The sequence below is a fragment of the Salarias fasciatus genome, chromosome 7 (genome assembly GCF_902148845.1).
Source record: "Salarias fasciatus chromosome 7, fSalaFa1.1, whole genome shotgun sequence".
Lineage (NCBI taxonomy): Eukaryota > Metazoa > Chordata > Actinopteri > Blenniiformes > Blenniidae > Salarias > Salarias fasciatus.
In genome coordinates this window covers 31,522,715-31,542,008 of record NC_043751.1, presented here as the reverse complement: position 1 = coordinate 31,542,008, position 19,294 = coordinate 31,522,715, and the positions used below count along the sequence as shown (strand labels likewise).

General features: G+C 50.6%; 2 protein-coding genes across 7 annotated transcripts in view; both read left to right on the top strand.

The window, feature by feature from the left end:
* The window catches only part of ppfibp2b (PPFIA binding protein 2b), a 156,716-nt gene that overhangs the window by 56,313 nt on the left and 81,109 nt on the right, over positions 1–19,294 (top strand). The window lies entirely within an intron of this gene.
* Positions 1,762–18,076, top strand: LOC115391849 (BTB/POZ domain-containing protein 10-like). 2 transcript variants are annotated; one of them, XM_030096243.1, is made up of 8 exons: positions 1,762–1,907; positions 9,166–9,398; positions 9,651–9,942; positions 11,522–11,624; positions 12,490–12,610; positions 16,332–16,529; positions 16,626–16,736; positions 17,070–18,076. In XM_030096243.1, exons 2-8 carry the CDS (start codon positions 9,215–9,217, stop codon positions 17,432–17,434), a joined length of 1,374 nt encoding a protein of 457 aa, XP_029952103.1. In that variant the 5' UTR covers positions 1,762–1,907; positions 9,166–9,214; the 3' UTR covers positions 17,435–18,076. The 2 variants fall into 2 exon arrangements, with proteins under 2 accessions (XP_029952103.1, XP_029952102.1); XM_030096242.1 differs by lacking the exon at positions 1,762–1,907 and adding an exon at positions 7,323–7,445.

Here is a 19,294-nt window from a genome sequence, read left to right as displayed (position 1 = left end):
TCTAATCTAATCTAATCTAATCTGAATCGAGAGTGATGAATCATTTTGAGTAGTCCTGTGGAGTGTACCTGTAATAAAGTAACTTCAATGTTTATTCTTGTTTCATGTGGCGTTTCCTCTTTTTAAACAGTTTGTTTGCTTTTTTCTGCCATATTTCATTTTTTTATGTTAGAAATTGTAGACATTTCAAATTTTTTACGCTGTTCTATCATTTTTTCCTCCATTTCTTGTGGTTTTGCTATTTTTCCCAATGGAGGATTTTCAGAATAAAAGCTGATTCTGAGACGTCTGCTTTTCACAGGTCCTAAAGGAATCATGGAGCGCCGGGCTCTGCTGCCACTGCTGCTGTGGCTGTGTGTCGTCCTGCTGAGTGTGCACGTGCACGTGCACGGCGCCGGGCGTCCTCTGAGGTGAAGCGGCTCTCAGACTCTGATCCCGGCGGGTTTTCACTCTCTGACAGCTCCAGGACGCCTGAGGAGGGAAATCCTGGAGAAACAGAGGCTTGATGTTCAGTAACGATCAGAAGCTCTGAGGAAACGGTTAAAACCTGAAGTTTAGAAGAAAAAATCAGCTGAATTGACCAAATAACTCAGTTTAGCAAAGTAAAGGAGTGTAGAGGACTCGGATTTCTGAAAGCAAAACATTTAAAAATGAAAAAATTGTCGATTTCTTTGAGATAAACTGAACTCTGCCTCTTAATGTGACCCGGTGTGACTGATGGACTCATTTCATTTACAGTGACCTTGTGACCCCGGACAGGTGATCCGGTTCTGAGTAGAAGCAGCAGGTCTCCCTGCCGGCGTTTCTCTGAATGAACTGTTATCATGAACATCTCGGGACATTTCGTTTCAGCTCAGTCTTTCTGAATAAACGTCCGTCTGTGTCTGGTGCTGCAGGAAGCGGACGGTGAGCGAAGTGCAGCTGATGCACGACCTGGGCGAGCACAGGCGGGCGCAGGAGCGGCGGGAGTGGCTCCAGACGAGGATCCGGGGCCTCCGCACGGCCGCCGGGGCCGGGGCCGGGGCCCGGGACGAGGCCCGGGACGAGGCCCGGTGGAGGAGCCAGGCAGAGGCGGCGCTGAGGGACTTCAGTCCAGAGGAGATCCAGCAGGCCCTGAACCTCCTGGACCAGCTGCTGCAGTCCAGACGGTCCTGACCTGCCTTCAGTCTCTCCCTGTCTCATGTTATTGACCCCAGTTTTACTTTATTTATTTGAATTTATTAATATTTAAGAGACGGTGCCTTCATGAGGCCGACTTTATATTATTGATGCGCTTTGATCTGACAGGTGGAGTTCTCTTTAATCCACAGCCTGGAGCTGGACCGGCAGATTTCGTCTTGTTTGTGAACATTTTAACGACCCCCTGATAAACAGGCAGAATCATTCAGTGTCTTTAAATGTATTAAAGGAAGCATTTAAGTGTCTTAGATGCTTAATTTATTTCTTGTTTGTTGGTCTACTGACTCATCATTTTACTTGACGTTTGACTGTAAAGTCAGAATCTGGAGGACTCAGTCTGCTGAACACTGGAGCAGTTTAGAGAAGAAAAGTCTATTTTTATAAGGGATTTTTAAGTGAAATGATGAAAATAAACTTGTTTTGGACATTAGTTTTCTTGTCTTGTACGCTTAATATTATTGTGTTCTGAGATTTGGTCTTTAAAACGCGTTTTTACTGATTAATTGTGTGTTTTTTGTGTGTTTATTGACACGCGCGGCCGCGGCGGGATCGCGCTCTTCTCGCGAGACTTCCGGACGAGATCTCGTTCGTCAGACCAAAACAAACGGAGCCGCGGATTCACCGGCAGCAGAACTCGCTTTTCTCGGCCTTTGAGCCCGGTGCTGGATGTTCAGGCTGCTGCCGCCGGCAGCCGGATGAGCCCTGGAGCCGGAATGGAACGCGGACAGGTCGGAAAAAGTCGTTTTAATCAGTAGTTTCTTTGTGTCTGTGGAGGGTTAGCTTAGCGGCTAGCGGCTAACTCCGAGAGCAACAAGCCTGAAATTCGTTTAAAGGCTCCAAAAAGCTGTTCAAATCTGTTTAAAATCAGATATTCAGTGTCTCCCCGATGTGTTTTATGTTTAATTAACAGAAACTAACTGAGGGTTAATCTCAGTCCTGTGAAACGGCTGGTTTTATGGACGCCTCGGCTGCACTAAATGTACTCTGAAGATTCTGAGGATGTGACCGTTTGAGTGAATTCTGCCTTCAAGAAACTCTAAAACATTTCATCTGTCCCGCGATTCAAACGTGGAAGGCATTCCTCATCTAAATATCTTATAATTCTCTCTAAATGTCACACAGATGGTCCAGGTTTATAACTGCGGTCGCGGCGGGTTTAACAGGCAGAATTTCAATAAGATCAAACACGTTGTCAGAAATGAAGGAGCCGCTTCTTCTTGTTTTCCTCTGAACTTTGAGATTAATGTAAATCTCCCAGAACCGGTGTCCAAGCCGCGGTCCAGTGGCTCCAGATCGGTCCTGGACCTGTGGATGCTGACAGATGTCCTCCTGGTTAATCCTGACCGCTATTCTCTAAGACTTGACCTGAAGCGATGACCTCTGACCCCTCCATCTGGACCGGGCCATGTGAAAGAGGTCAGGCCTCCCTGCTGCCAGAGCGGGCAGGGACAGTGGACATGGAGGACAGTGGGGGGATTAATGTCCTTCCAGGACATCCTGAGACTCTAGGTCTCAAAGCAGTGAAGTAATATCAGGATCGTCCCAGAAGAAGCACAGACAGTGGAAATGTTCGCTGTTCATCAGCAGGAGGCTTTTCCTTCACAATAAATGATTAAAAAGAAATTGGAGGATTTATCCTGTTTATTGATGATTGATCTCAGTAACTTAATGGGGATGAATGGCTTGAGGAACCTGATTCTTCTATCAAATGGCGTTTATTGCCTCCTTTGCGGTTCTAGACTCTGCCTTTCATCCCTTGTCCTGGATCGGGCCCTGTAAAGTCCCGGGTTTGGCCCGCGGGCCACATGTTGTACCTTTCAGGGTTAAATTCTCTGGATAATGTCACTGAATTGTTTTGTTTTGTTTTGTTTTGTTTTCTTGATGTTTATCATTAATAACATGTCAGCTGTTAAAAAACAAAAAAAGAACTCGGTTATTTTCCTTGTTGCTTCAGTGTTTGTGGCTGAAGGCAGGGCGCCCCCTGGTGGTTCGTTCAGCTTAGCTTTTTACTCTGATTCTTTCTAGCCTTGTGAACCAGCCCCGCCCACTCCTCATCCACGTTTGGATTTTGGAGTTGGGCTCAGTCTGGATAGGAGCCCATAGAAACTCCCTGCAGGGGGCGTCGGTTCCTCCTCTGACTGACAGGCACTGCAGCCAATCGGCGCTTCAAAACAAATACGTCATCAACATGTGTTAGCTTCTCTCAGGGTTAGCATTAGCTCTTTAGCTCTAGCTTCTCTACACACAAAGACGCGTGGAAACGTCTTTTCCTGTCAGACCCTCTCCAGGCCAGACTCTGGCTCTTGCTTGATTGTTGTAATTCTTGGTATTTCGGCTGTAACTTTACTGACTGCAGCTTTCAGACGATGGTTAAAGTTAAAGTCCGTCATCTCCGCTACGCGCAGCGATAGCGTCACTTCCGGTTTAGCCACCGGAATTCGCCAAAAAAATTTGAAAACAAAAAGCGGCGACGCTGATTGGCTGGACCGTTTCAGACCGAGTGAAATCCCCTCTATGGGCTCTACCATTTTAATTCAGTTTACATTTAAATCGCTTTCAAAATGACCTTGATTTCTTGGATAAAAAAAAAAACCTAAAATGGAAAAATATGCTGAAATAACAACAAAAAGTAGAAAAACTGATTTGGAAAGGAGACAAAATGAAAAAGTGACTGAATGTTCCTCCTTCCTGCAAAACCAGTTTTAAAAACAGCTGGAAATAAATTGAAACGTTTGCCATCCAAAGTTGTTCCTAAAACTTCTTAAAAAATACAGTTTCTGTACGTATTTCTAAACCACCATCAATCCTGAAGCTCTGGACGCTGCGCTCGCCTCGTCTTAAAGGTTAAAGTTTTGCGGCTCCAGGAGAATTTGAGACTTCTTTGGTCATAAAGGATGCAGATTCCTGGTCTGGCGTCTCTGTTTCCAACCACGTGATGGATTCTGATGAAGATGTGAAGAAATATGAAGCTGGCGGTGGGAGGAGATTCCTCCATGGTGATCAGGTGTCAGTGTTGCTCGTTAATTAGAAATATCAGCAATTTATATTCAAGAACAGAGGATCATTTCAACACCTTAAGTTTAAAACCTGTGGATGGGACGAGATCTCGCGAGATCGAAATGCCGCGAGATTGAGTACGTTTATATGCAGGCAGTAACTCTTTATTAAAGCTCGTGTCCGGAGTTTTGAAAGAGAGAGTTTTTTTTTTTTAATCCAACGTCTCAGCGACCAAGCCACGCCCCTTTAATTGTGCACGCTATTATCCGTCGGGTGAAAATGAGAGCCTCCGAGTCCTGCAGCATCCTCCATGTTGAGCTGTTTCCGGTGGATGTTCAGCAGACGGTGGATATATCTGCTGCGGAGCTAACTCTCCTCTGCTGGGCGAGCGACGTGCTCTCTGGCTGCTCCACATTTTGCTCATATTCATATTTAAAAAGCCGGTCGAAAGGGACATGAAATAATGTTCTGCGCATGTTGGAGGAATCTTGGTCTTTTGAGTCCACAAACTACTGTGATACAGTTTAATTGATACGACGTAAAGAAAATGTGCGGAAACGGTCGTTCAGTTCTTCTCTTTTATTGAAAAAACGCTGCATCGCATCAATGAACATTTTCCCACGTCTTGTCGTCTCACACTCTTTTTCTAACAACATGCAGAGAGCCAGCAGCGGCTGCGGCGCCCTTCTTCCTCTGTGGTGTCTGAGTAAAATAAGGTTGAACATGCAAACAGCACACCTAGTGGCAGGAAGTGCAAATGCAGTCATGGCGTCGTCTGTGCGCCGCAGTTTGAATGAGAATAGGCGAACTAGGCGGCCGCCTAGGGCGCAGTGTACAGGGCGGGCGCCGTGGCCGTACAAGGGGCGCCCCGACGCTCCGTGTTCCGTGTGAGCACTGCTCTGCGCCGCTCCGACGCTGCATGTGAGTACCGCACCGCTCCCCACAGCTCAGCACCAACCCCCCCCCCATCTCGTCTCGTCTCGTCTCAATCTCGTGGATTCAATCTCGTGAGACATCTCGTCTTGTGGACTTTGTGTCTCGTCCCACCCCTAGAAACTTATAATTGTGCACAGTATAAAATACATTTTTATAAATGACTGAGCCATCGTGCTGCGGGGTTCAGGGACCGTCTACAATTTACAAGACGCTGCAACAGTGAAGACAAATACCATATCCAATAAATTTGATAGGAGACAAATGAAGGTTGTGGTGATTATGGTAACACTGCAGTGAATCCCAGTGGTGGTATCACGTTGTTTTTTGTTTTGTTTTAGTTTTTTTGTGGTATTTGTCTTCACTGTTGCAGCGTCTTGTAAATTGTAGACGGTCCCTTAACCCCGCAGCACCACCGCTGCTTATAGAAATCAATATTGTTTCTACTGCTTGATAGACAGATACTTTTAATAAAAATGAGCTTGTAGCAAACAGTCCAGCTCACAACGAGGGGCTGGAGGCTCCTTTGTGTGTTACTGATGTTTTGTTAAAGAGTTACTGAGACTGAAAGTCCGTATCTGTCAACATGCTGCTAACTTTACTGGACTGTTCAGTGAATGAACAATATAACTAATTCGTGGGAATGAATTAGTAATTTGTGCGCACGATTTATTATTTTGTTGCCACAATTAAATTTTTTTTTTCACCATGTCATGTCCGGGGCTCCGTAGTTTTGCCCCTGACAGGAGCTGGTCGGCTCAGAGAATATTCTGCCTGGTTTCGTCTTAAAACAATACTTCAACATTTTGGCAAATTGGCCCATTTAGCACAATTCCTTAGTCATTTCAAACAACTGTTTCTGTGAGGCGAGCTGTTGTTTATTCAGAGGCGAGTCGGGGAAGGTTTTCGGGACGGACACAATGGAAGTGGATGGTATTTTTGTTTCCCCTCGTCAAATTCATCAAATACACAATCCAACAACCCCAAAACACTTTGGTGGACACGTTATAATCCACACATTCACTACGCTGTGGAACACCAACACATAATATTGTAGCGTTACGACACTGAAGCAAATACTGGGAACTACTTTTTCTTTAGAAATCACTACGCCCAGACGCCATGTTTAGTAAGTAGTTCCGTCTCAGCAATCTTGGCATAAACAACTCAATCTCGTAATTTTGCATTAATATTCCACAGCGTAGTGAATGTGCGGATTATAACGTGTCCACCAAAGTGTTTTGGGGTTGTTGGATTGTGTATTTGATGAGTTTGACGAGGGGGGAAAAAATACCATCCACTTCCATTGTGTCCGTCCCGAAAACCTTCCCCGACTCACCTCTGAATAAACAACAGCTCACCCTCACAGAAACAGTAAGTATGCTGTTTGAAATGACTAAGGAATTGTGCTAAATGGGCCAATTTGCCAAAATGTTGAAGTATCGCTTTAAAGAGCAGCTTTTCTAGTTTCATATGATACCAAATATGTTGGGATGGAGCAGACGGACCGTGCGTTCTGTAGCGTTTTGTGTCGGCGGGTGCAGGTGAGGGGGATGTGTCGAGTTGTTGCATACGGATTTTAAAGTTGTTATAAAACAAACACTCGGTCGCCAAAGTGCAGCTGGAGCGTTCGGTCAGTGAGATTAAGGCTTTTTGTTTGAGACACAGTTGAAAGAAATCATCCTCACAGCATTTTAGTCACTTTTTACACATGTTGAAGTGGAGCAGACAGATTTGGGACCCGGTACAGGGTCCGTCGGGCCGAACCCCCTCACGGCCGCTATTGGTCCTCGAGCCTCGTGTCTGCAGCGCAGCGTCAGATGTGGAAGTGGCGCTTTTTCCGAGCGGCCGTGAACGCAGCGCAGCGTCATTCACTTTCTCTCGGCAGAGCCGGAACGTTTCCGGGGAGTTTTTATTTTTCCTCCAGTGTACCTGGTGCCTGGTGCCCCCTCTCTTTACCCACCCCCTCCGGTATCTCCGGTGCCCCCGATTCCCCGCTCCCTCAGTGGCAGTGGCGGGGAGGCAGTCCCGCCGGAGCCGGTGTTCGGTGTGGAGGGTGCGGTTTCGGAGCGGCCGTGAACGCAGCGCGGATCGTCCATTCACAGTTTGTCTCCGGCGGAGTCTGAAGCGGAGACGGTGTCCCCGTGTCTCTGCTCCGGTCCCGGTCCCGGTCCCGGATGTCAGCGTGTTTCTGCCGGACGATGCGTCCGCAGGCAGCGGGTGATGACCGGGGATGCTGAAGCCGGGAAGCCCGCCCCGGGAGGCTTCTGCGCGGCGGTGCTCCCGCAGCTCGCGCCCTGCTGCTTCGTCTTCACCTGGCCGTCCGACACGGAGCGGTAAGCCGCCCCCCACCCCCCACCCCCCCTGCACATGCTCTCAACCTGATCGACCCGGACCCGGTCCTGGTCCTGGTCCAGGTCCCGGTCCCGGATCCTGCCTGCTGTCCCGGGTCAGCTGCAGCAGCACGGAGTCAGACCCCTCTTGCTCTCGGTCTGCAGCGTCCTTTGTCCTTGGTGCTGCTGGTGCAGCCCCCCCCCCCCCCCCCCCCCCAGCAGACCCTGAATAATGCATCGGACCCTCAGCGGGGCTTTTAATAGACCGACAGACTGCAGGGCTGCTGCCGCTCCGGAGCTCCGGACCACCGCCTTTGTTTCATCCCGTTAAGCAGCCCGTCCCGGCTTCACCCCCCCCCCCCCCCCCCCCCCCCCCCCCCCCCCCGGGGGGGGGGGTCTGATGCCCGGTAACAGGAAACTGGAAATCCTGCCTGCCTGCCGGAGATCTGCACCGCCACGTGAAAGATGAGATGCTGAACTCTCAGGTCCTTTGTCTGCCCCGTCCTGGACCGGCTGATGGACTGGCTGCCGGTCCGGTCCAGCGGCCGGTCCGGTCCAGCTGCCGGTCCAGCTGCCGGTCCTGTCCAGCTGCCGGTCCTGTCCAGCTGCCGGTCCAGCTGCCGGTCCGGTCCAGCGGCCGGTCCAGCTGCCGGTCCTGTCCAGCTGCCGGTCCAGCTGCCGGTCCTGTCCAGCTGCCGGTCCAGCTGCCGGTCCTGTCCAGCTGCCGGTCCAGCTGCCGGTCCAGCTGCCGGTCCGGTCCAGCTGCCGGTCCTGTCCAGCTGCCGGTCCTGTCCAGCTGCCGGTCCTGTCCAGCTGCCGGTCCAGCTCTACAAACACCTTCACTTTTTATTCTGTCATCCCTTTATTGCTCAGAATTAAAACCCTGTTGGACGTGAAGTGTGTGTGTGTGTGTGTGTGTGTGTGTGTGTGTGTGTGTGTGTGTGTGTGTGTGTGTGTGTGTGTGTGTGTGTGTGTGTGTGTGTGTGTCTGTGTGTGTGTCTGTGTGTGTGTGTGTGTGTGTGTGTGTGTGTGTGTGTGTGTGTGTGTGTGTGTGGTGACCCCGTCCTTCAAGGACACCTCCCGGTCTGCTGCGGTTTCAGACACAAAGGTTTTTGCTGTTCAGACGGAACCTGAAGTTCTTCCGTGGTTCTCTGCTCGAAGGATTCATTTTTTCTTTTAAATCATTTAATTTATTTGTAAGAAGAAGCTCCAGTCTTCAGAGCACTAACCGTCTGCTGAGACGCTTTGTCTCCGTCCTCTCCGGATCTTTTTTCTTTTCAGTCCATTTCAGTAAAAACCTCCAGACCAGGATTCTGCAGCCTTTAGAACCGTTTCAGAGATTTTCCTCGAGTCCAGCAGATCTGGATTCATAAAGAACCTTCAATGCGGCTCAGGAAGCTTCAAACAGAAACTAGATCTGATGAAGCATCATGAAGTTTTAACTGCAGTTCAGAACAGATTGATATGATTTTAGCAGTTTTCTGCCTCTATGCCTGAGTCCAGTGGAGCCCAGGACTCGAACCCCAGACCTTCATGTCTCGGATACTGAGTGATCCACTTCACCAGGGTTCCCTGGAGACCCGGACCGAGCCGGATCGCTTCGTACGGCGTCCCCATGTTTTTAGTAGAAGTGAAAAAAACACCCGGACTGGGCCAGCGGTCGCGACTGTCTCTGCCTGTATTTCTGACTGTCTCCCCGTCTCGCCGTCCTCTGTGTCTCCAGCTCTGAGCAGTGTGGTTTGGACCTGGGCCTCCAGCAGCAGGCGGGCTCCATGAGTCTTTACGGGGCCGGGGGTCTGGGCGGGCCCCTCGGGGGCGGGAGGGAGCGCGGAGCGGCGGAACACCGGCGGGAACAGCGGCGGCGCTCCAGCGACCGGTCCAGAGACTCCTCCCACGAGCGAGACGGACAGCTGACGCCCTGCATCCGGAACCTGACGTCCCCCACCAGGCAGCACGGTCAGGCTCCTCCCCCTTTAACTCCTCCCCCTCCACTTTATCTCCTCCCCTCTTCTTTAACTCCTCCCCCTCCACTTTATCTCCTCCCCCTCTTCTTTAACTCCTCCTCTTTAACTCCTCCTCTTTAACTCCTCCCCCTCCACTTTATCTCCTCCCCCTCTTATTTAACTCTTCCTCTTTAACTCCTCCTCTTTAACTCCTCCCCCTCTTCTTTAACTCCTCCCCCTCTTCTTTAACTCCTCCTCCTCACAGATCGTGAACGAGGTGACGGAGGCTCCTCCTCCAGGTCCTCCAGTCCCCGCCCTCCGCGGGTGTCGCTCCCTTACCCCCATGTGGGCGGAGCCTCGTTTGCAGGCCCCGCCCCTCGCTGCCCGGGCCCCCTGGACATGATCTACGTGTACGAGCTGAGCGGCAAGGATCCCCGCTGCGCCGGCGGCGGCGTTGTGCCGCGGCACGGCGAGAGGGTGACACTCATCGTGGACAACACCCGCTTCGTGGTGGACCCGGCCGTCTTCACGGCGCAGCCCAACACCATGCTGGGGAGGTGAGACGCTCCGGAGAGGCTGGTGTCAAACCACGTGGCTCTGCCCGTCCTCCTTCCTGTCTGGATCCTCCATCTCCAGCCGGGCCACGTGGCCCCAGATCAATATCAGGACATATTGAGCAGTTCACCTCGATCAGGATCCCCACCCGTCCCCACCCGTCCCCACCCGTCCCCACCCGTCCCCCTCAGCATCCAGCAGCAGTTGTCTCATATTTTCCACTGGAAACAGTTCTAGTTACAAATATTGAATGAAAGAAGTAAAGATTTAATAACAGCTTTTGACTGAATTAAGCTACAAATCTGAGAGTTGACTTTTTCCAAGACCCTGTCCAGCTCAGACCTCCTCCTAGACCCTGTCCAGCCCAGACCTCCTCCTAGACCCTGTCCAGCCCAGACCTCCTCCTGGACCCTGTCCAGCCCAGACCTCCTCCTGGACCCTGTCCAGCCCAGACCTCCTCCTGGACCCTGTCCAGCCCAGACCTCCTCCTGGACCAGACCTCCTCCTGGACCCTGTCCAGCCCAGACCTCCTCCTGGACCCTGTCCAGCCCAGACCTCCTCCTGGACCAGACCTCCTCCTAGACCCTGTCCAGCCCAGACCTCCTCCTAGACCCTGTCCAGCCCAGACCTCCTCCTAGACCCTGTCCAGACCCTGTCCAGCCCAGACCTCCTCCTAGACCCTGTCCAGCCCAGACCTCCTCCTGGACCCTGTCCAGCCCAGACCTCCTCCTGGACCCTGTCCAGCCCAGACCTCCTCCTAGACCCTGTCCAGCCCAGACCTCCTCCTGGACCAGACCTCCTCCTAGACCCTGTCCAGCCCAGACCTCCTCCTGGACCCTGTCCAGCCCAGACCTCCTCCTGGACCAGACCTCCTCCTGGACCCTGTCCAGCCCAGACCTCCTCCTGGACCCTGTCCACACAGCACACTACAGGAAATATCTATATACACACACCCTGAGGACAGCAGTTCCCTGCCAGGCCTTTAGATGGCGCTGTCTCTCTGTCTCTCTGCCACCCTGTCCTTCCAGAGGAAGACCTGGAGCAGGACTCGGATGTAAACTAACAGCAGCAGAAGATCTGGTCTTATTGAATAAAACAGCATGAAGAGCTTCTGCAGCAGCAGTCAGCTGATCAGTCAGCTGATCAGTCAGCTGATCAGTCAGCTGATCAGTCAGCTGATCAGTCAGCTGATCGGTCAGCTGATCGGTCAGCTGATCAGGAGTTTTACTGTCCCGACGGTCGGATGACCTTTAATCTGGAGCCCTGCAGGCTGTTAGCTTGTAGCCGGTAGCAGCTAAACTAGCATGTGGCCATGCTAAGTGTCCAGGGATCATGTCTGTCCAGAGGTTTGACAGGCGTCTGTCTGCTCTGACACTCACTGTCATTTTAAACAGGAGTGGGCGGAGTCACGCCTTAAAGGGACATGAACACAGATTTTATTTTAACACCGAATATCCCGTCTTGGGCAGAATGACGTCGGTTGTCGTAGTAAATTTCGGTTAACTTTAGGTCCTGGTCTAGAAGCTGAGGCGCAGACCTCGGCCTGGAATTGAACACCTGCCTCGTCTGTGTGTGTTTCAGGATGTTCGGCTCCGGCCGGGAAAACAACTTCACCCGGCCCAACGAGAAGGGAGAGTTCGAGGTGGCGGACGGCATCAGCTCCACCGTCTTCAGAGCCATCCTGGTGAGACTCGGTTCCTCTTCTCCTTCGCTCTGCAGCTCGTTCAGCGTCGAGAGCAACCAGGAGACAGTCTGACCTGCGAGAGACACGGGTCAACTGCTGGGACAGGGAGAGACACGGGTCAACTGCTGGGACAGGGAGAGACACGGGTCAACTGCTGGGACAGGGAGAGACACGGGTCAACTGCTGGGACAGGGAGAGACACGGGTCAACTGCTGGGACAGGGAGAGACACGGGTCAACTGCTGGGGCAGGGAGAGACACGGGTCAACTGCTGGGACAGGGAGAGACACGGGTCAACTGCTGGGACAGGGAGAGACACGGGTCAACTGCTGGGACAGGGAGAGACTTGAATCCACTATTCATTGGCAGTTGTTGAAATCAAGTTTTGAGGTGAAATTTCACAAGAACCTAAAATGACCTCTGACCTCTCCAGGTGACCTTTATGTGACCTCTAAACGTTTTGCCGTCCAGAGGTTCTGTCTCACCTTCACAGCAGCCGTTTGATCAATGAGTGGATCCATAAATACCCTGAGGACAGGCATAGTCCTCCTGAACTGATCAGCGGGACGAAGGTCGGACGGAGACCCAGAGACTGGACGAGTCCAAACCACAGATCCAGAGTGGCTGGACGGTCTCCACTCCCTCCTCCCTCCTCCGGGGGCTCCACCTCCAGGATGGTTTAGTTGAGGAAGCAGCGTCACAGCGTGACGACAGCCGGTTCAGCCCCCCCCCCTCCCCCCCCCCTCCTCCTCCTCTCTGAGTGAAGCGGTGGTAATAATGGCGTCCTGTTCTCTCTCCGCTGCCGCCGCCGCCGCTGCTGCTTGTGCCTGAACCTCCGCCTGCGCCCGCTCTCCGCCTCATGGCAGGATTACTACAAGAGTGGAGTAATCCGCTGTCCTGACGGAGTCTCCATCCCCGAGCTGAGGGAGGCATGTGACTACCTCTGCATCGCCTTCAACTACAGCACCATCAAGTGCAGAGACCTGAGTGAGTATGGGGGGGGGGTGTTAGAACATAAAACTACAAATATCAGTAGTCTTCCTCTAACGTTGAATGATGAAGAGGTTCCAGAACACGATTATATAACGTGATGAGAACGTTGTTCATAGGAGCTCCAGCCTCTTCTCGTCTCCTGCTCCCAGCTACTCTTCCTCCTCCTCCTCCTCCTCATCCTCCTCATCCTCTCCTCCATGTGCATCAGCTGTGTTTGTGTTTGGCAGCAGAGTGTGGGAGGAGGAGGAGGAGGAGGAGGAGCTGCTGCTGCTCTAAGTAGGTCATGATCAGCTCTCAGCCTCGGCGCTGCTGACGGAGCCTCGGTTCTGGACTCAGCAGCTCTGACGCCTCCAGGTCACGACTCGGGTTCAGAGGACCGATCAGCTGATCGGCCCACATCAAGCAGTTCAAACAGAATCATCTCTATTCAGTCAGGCTGTTCAGCAGGATTACCTGAGAGTTTACTGCTGGCTGCATGTTTACCTGGAGGCTGCATGTTTACCTGGAGGCTACATGTTTACCTGGAGGCTGCATGTTTACCTGGAGGCTGCATGTTTACCTGGAGGCTGCATGTTTACCTGGAGGCTGCATGTTTACCTGGAGGCTACATGTTTACCTGGAGGCTGCATGTTTACCTGGTGGCTGCATGTTTACCTGGAGGCTACATGTTTACCTGGAGGCTACATGTTTACCTGGAGGCTGCATGTTTACCTGGAGGCTACATGTTTACCTGGAGGCTGCATGTTTACCTGCTGGCTGCATGTTTAGCATTAGCTAGCGGTAGGGATGTCCTGATTCGATCACGTGATCGGACACCGGCCCTGATCACGTGATTACAGACTCGCTCGGGATCGGAAGTGTCCTCCCGATTTGGACTCGTTTGGATACATATGTTTATTTTTTTCTTTAATTTCCTTTTAACCCATTGAAGCCAGGACGCATTTACGATAGTGGCGTTGTTGCACAATTCTATCATTAAACCCGGAAGCGCTGTTGCACAGTTCTACCATTGACGCCCGGTCTTTTTTTCTTCTTCTTTGCGCTAATCAGCTGTTTCTTGGGCAATGAAATGCATCAAACTGGCGCACATGCATGACTGATCCTGTTTCCAGGTCCAGATCGTGTTGCTGCTCTGCCTCCTAACTCTGTGTTGAACGTTTGTGGCCACTGCTGCACACTGAAGCGTGCTTCATGCGTGCCCGGCTTTAATGGGTTAAATGAGATGTGTTTAGGTTTTCCGCGCTACAGAAACATGTAATTACAGAGAAAATGTCTTTATTTTCTGATTGTTATTTTTAGTCACAGAAATGCACAGTTCTAGGTGTTGCTTTGAATTGATGTTAAGAAAATAAAAAAGGAGAACTTTTCATAAGTTTTTTATTTTTTTTTTATCAATAATGTACATATTTTACTATATTAGAAAAGAATCGGATCGGGACTCGGAATCGGCAGATACTCAAAATGATAGGACTCGGACTCGGTGGCAAAAAAACCTGATCGGGACATCCCTAGCTAGTGGCTACATGTTTAGCTGGTGGCTACATGTTTAGCATTAGCTGGTGGCTACATGTTTACCTGCTGGCTACATGTTTAACATTAGCTTATGGCTAAATGCATTAGCTGGTGGCAACAGGTTTAGCATTAGCTTGTGGCTATATGTTTAGCATTAGCTTATGGCTACATGTTTAGCATGAGCTTATGGCTACATGTTTAGCTGCTGGCTACATGTTTAGCATTAGCTGGTGGCCACATGTTTTACTGGTGGCTACATGTTTAGCATTAGCTGGTGGCTACATGTTTAGCATTAACTGGTGGCTACATGTTTAACATTAGCTGGTGGCTACATGTTTAACTGCTGGCTACATGTTTAACATTAGCCGGTGGCTACATGTTTAGCATTAGCTGGTGGCTACATGTTTAGCATTAGCTGGTGGCTACATGTTTAACTGCTGGCTACATGTTTAACATTAGCTGGTGGCTACATGTTTAGCATTAACTGGTGGCTACATGTTTAGCTGGTGGCTACATGTTTAACATTAGCTGGTGGCTACATGTTTAGCATTAACTGGTGGCTACATGTGTAACATTAGCTTATGGCTAAATGCATTAGCTGGTGGCTACATGTTTAACTGCTGGCTACATGTTTAACATTAGCTGGTGGCTACATGTTTAGCATTAACTGGTGGCTACGTGTGTAACATTAGCTTATGGCTAAATGCATTAGCTGGTGGCTACATGTTTAGCATTAACTGGTGGCTACGTGTGTAACATTAGCTTATGGCTAAATGCATTAGCTGGTGGCTACATGTTTAGCATTAGCTGGTGGCTACATGTTTAGCATTAACTGGTGGCTACATGTTTAACATTAGCTGGTGGCTACATGTTTAGCATTAACTGGTGGCTACATGTTTAACATTAGCTGGTGGCTACATGTTTAGCATTAACTGGTGGCTACATGTTTAGCATTAGCTGTTGGCTACATGTTTAGCATTAGCTTATGGCTACATGTTTAACATTAGCTGGTGGCTACATGTTTAACTGCTGGCTACATGTTTAACATTAGCCGGTGGCTACATGTTTAGCATTAGCTGGTGGCTACATGTTTAGCATTAGCTGGTGGCTACATGTTTAACTGCTGGCTACATGTTTAACATTAGCTGGTGGCTACATGTTTAGCATTAACTGGTGGCTACATGTTTAGCTGGTGGCTACATGTTTAACATTAGCTGGTGGCTACATGTTTAGCATTAACTGGTGGCTACATGTGTAACATTAGCTTATGGCTAAATGCATTAGCTGGTGGCTACATGTTTAACTGCTGGCTACATGTTTAACATTAGCTGGTGGCTACATGTTTAGCATTAACTGGTGGCTACGTGTGTAACATTAGCTTATGGCTAAATGCATTAGCTGGTGGCTACATGTTTAGCATTAACTGGTGGCTACGTGTGTAACATTAGCTTATGGCTAAATGCATTAGCTGGTGGCTACATGTTTAGCATTAGCTGGTGGCTACATGTTTAGCATTAACTGGTGGCTACATGTTTAACATTAGCTGGTGGCTACATGTTTAGCATTAACTGGTGGCTACATGTTTAACATTAGCTGGTGGCTACATGTTTAGCATTAACTGGTGGCTACATGTTTAGCATTAGCTGTTGGCTACATGTTTAGCATTAGCTGGTGGCTACATGTTTAGCATTAGCTTATGGCTACATGTTTAACTGGCGGCTACATGTTTAGCATCAGTTCTCCCTCATCCAGGTGTTGTTCGTTTCTTCAGTGTGTCCAGGGTGTGTCCAGAGTGTGTCCAGCGTGTTGGTGTCTGAGAAAGACGCTATTTAAAGATGCTAAATCTTCTGTGAGCTGAACAAGCAGCACGGCGATATTTAGAACCTTCGGTCCAGAACAGAGCCTCAGAATCAGATTATCTCCAGAGCTCAGAGAGCAGGGACTGTAACTGCATTCATGGACACACACACACACACACACACACACACACACACACACACACACACACACAGATAGACACAGAAAAACGTACACACTCTGAGAGAAACTTACACACACCTCCTCCTCCTTTTGGAGTGTTGTGTAGTGACTGTCTGCATCACCTGGTGGTGAACTCTGGTATTACAGCATTCTGTATCTTTAATGAAGCTCACATTGTGTGTGTGTGTGTGTGTGTGTGTGTCTGTGTGTGTGTGTCCTCCAGGCGCCCTGATGCACGAGCTGTCGAATGACGGCGCCCGGTGTCAGTTCGAGAGCTACCTGGAGGAGATGGTGCTCCCCCTGATGGTGGCGAGCGCCCAGAGCGGCGAGCGAGAGTGTCACGTGGTGGTGCTGACGGACGACGACGTGGTGGACTGGGACGAGGAGTACCCGCCTCAGATGGGGGAGGAGTACTCTCAGAGTGAGTCTGGAGAACCCACTGACCTGGAACATAGCCGGGGGGGAGCAGAACGGAGGAACTCTTCCTGACCGCTGCTTCCTGTCTCCTGTCCTGCAGTCATCTACAGCACCAAGCTCTACCGCTTCTTCAAGTACATCGAGAACCGAGACGTGGCCAAGTCTGTGCTGAAGGACCGGGGTCTGAAGAAGATCCGCCTCGGGATCGAAGGTCAGTGCTCTCACTCTGTAGACGAGGTCATGAGGGTCTGCAGCTCTGTTAGCATGTCGGGCTGTTAGCCTGTTAGCATGTCAGGCTGTTAGCCTATTAGCATGTCATGCTGTTAGCCTGTTGGACTGTTAACCTGTTAGCATATCAATCTGCTAGCCTGGTAGCCTGTCAGCATATCACGCTGTTAGCCTGCTAGCCTATCAAGCTGCTAGCATGTTAGTCTGTTAGCAGATGACGCTATAAGCATGTTAGCCTTTTAGCGTGGATGAAGTGTAACTGGACCTTTGAAGCCGCTCCTGTCCTCACTTCCTGTCTTTGCCCCGCCCCCGGCAGGCTATCCCACCTATAAGGAGAAGGTGAAGCGGCGGCCCGGGGGTCGCCCGGAGGTCATCTACAACTACGTGCAGCGTCCGTTCATCCGGATGTCGTGGGAGAAGGAGGAGGGGAAGAGCCGCCACGTGGACTTCCAGTGCGTCAAGTCCAAGTCCAGCACCAACCTGGCGGCCGCGGCGGCCGACATCCCCCAGGACCAGCTGGTGGTCCTGCGGCCGCCGGGGCCGCAGGTGGACGAGCTGGACCCCGGTGGGGGCCCGGCGCCCGGCGGGGGGCCGGCCCAAGACGGCCCCGCCCTCAGCAGCCAACCTCAGGCTACGTACCACTATGAGCCGGACCCCGACACCCCGTCCCCGTCTGCGTGAGGCGACGGCCCCGCCCACTGCTCCACCGCACGACGCGGCCCCGCCCCCTTCAGCATGAGGCGGCCCCGCCCACTGCTCCACAAGCGTCACGCCGAGCAATAAAACCTCACTTCCTGTTTTTCTGCCAGTCGTGAAGCACAAAACACACGAGCTAGCAGGCTAACGAGCTAACAGGCTATCAGGCTAAAGTGCTGAATGGAACTCCTCAGGCTTCCTGTTGCTTTCAGTGTGATCAGACATGCTCCTCCTCCTCCTGCTGCTAATCCCACCCCTCGTCCTGCCCCTCCCCCCTCCTCCGTCCTCCTCCTGCCCCTCCCCCCTCCTCCGTCCTCCTCCTGCCCCTCCCCCCTCCTCCGTCCCCCCCTCCTCCTCTCCTCACCTCCTTGCCTTGCGCCTCCAGCAGCCTCCAAAGGAGAACCTTCAGAAGCACATCAGCTGTGACTCCACCCCCTTTGTTCTTGATCCAATCAGAAGACTCTGACTCACGTTTTTTCACGTTGATCTTTATGTTTTGTTGTTTTTTTACAGTTTTTTAGTCCTGTGCTGCTCTGAGTCCTGACTGAGAAAGAATTGCACAGTTTTCTGTCACCGGACGCCAGAAACGACGTCCACACGATGTTTTTTTTATAATAAATGGGTTGACCACAATGCCATGTGTCTGGTCTTCTTCTTCTGTGGTGTCTGGAGGAACGGCTCCAGTGTGAATCGGTGGCGGTGGCCCCCGATAACGCACATTGTTCTGGATTTTTATTCTAAAAATCAAAACATCTATTAAAAATATGGGTTTCTGCTGAACTGCGCTGCAGGCAGCCAATCAGTGACGAGGTCCTGGCATAGCAACAGGCATTCATCCAATCAGCATCGAGGATTCTTCAGTGACCGTTTCTGCCACAAGGGGGCTCTGCAGTGACATAACCTGTGTGAGGATAGCAAATTATTTCATCCGAAATAAGTTCTCATGAAGTCTGGTTTCAGATTGCAGACACCATCAGCGGCTCCAGAAATCCACTAATTCTCCTGATGCTTACAGTGCATTGTTCTCCGGGTTCTCCGTTGTTAATGTTCAGAATGTATCGTTCTCCGGGTTCTCCGTTGTTAATGTTCAGAATGTATTGTCCTCCATGTTCTCCATTGTTCTCGTTGTCAGTGTATTTTCCTTAGAACCAGCAGAACCAGCTGGTGGACCAACATGAGGACTTCCTGTTTTTCAGAGTTCCTGCCTTCAACACGTTCTGTGTTTATAGCAGAAGTGAACGAGTGTTTTCACCCGGAGCGTTGTGGAGGAAACGGGTCTTTACTTCTCCGGCCAAACAGAACCGAGGGATATTAACGACTCGCCGCAGAACACCCAACGAGCACGAGACGGGTTCTGCCGTCTCTCTAATGTTCTTTGTTCCCTCCTGACTCTGTGGTCTGGTGAGCAGCCACACTGAGGCAGAGGGGGTCAAAGGTCAAGTTCAAATGTGAAGGAGCATGTGCTGCTCCTGGTCTGTTCACCCGGGTCGGCTCTGTTCCAGGTCAGGATGATTTTCTGCTTTTCCAGGAACGACTGCAGAGCAGCACGATCAGAGCGTACAGCAGGTTTACACTGCATGCTGATCCTCTCAGGAAATAAACACTGCTTAATGGCAGATTTTCAAAAAAGAGCAATATATGTTAATATTTTCAGGAGAATCAGGATGTTTACAGTAAGATTAGATCAAATTGAATCGGTCCTCATGTGGCGATGAAATAAACTGATTTTCACCCCCCCTGTTGTTTTTGGGGGATGACAGTTTGGAAATAGAAAAGCTGTCTTTTTCTTTTTATTTTTTTGGTCATTTTTTTTTTTTACAAGACCAGTACTTTAAAGTTACAGAC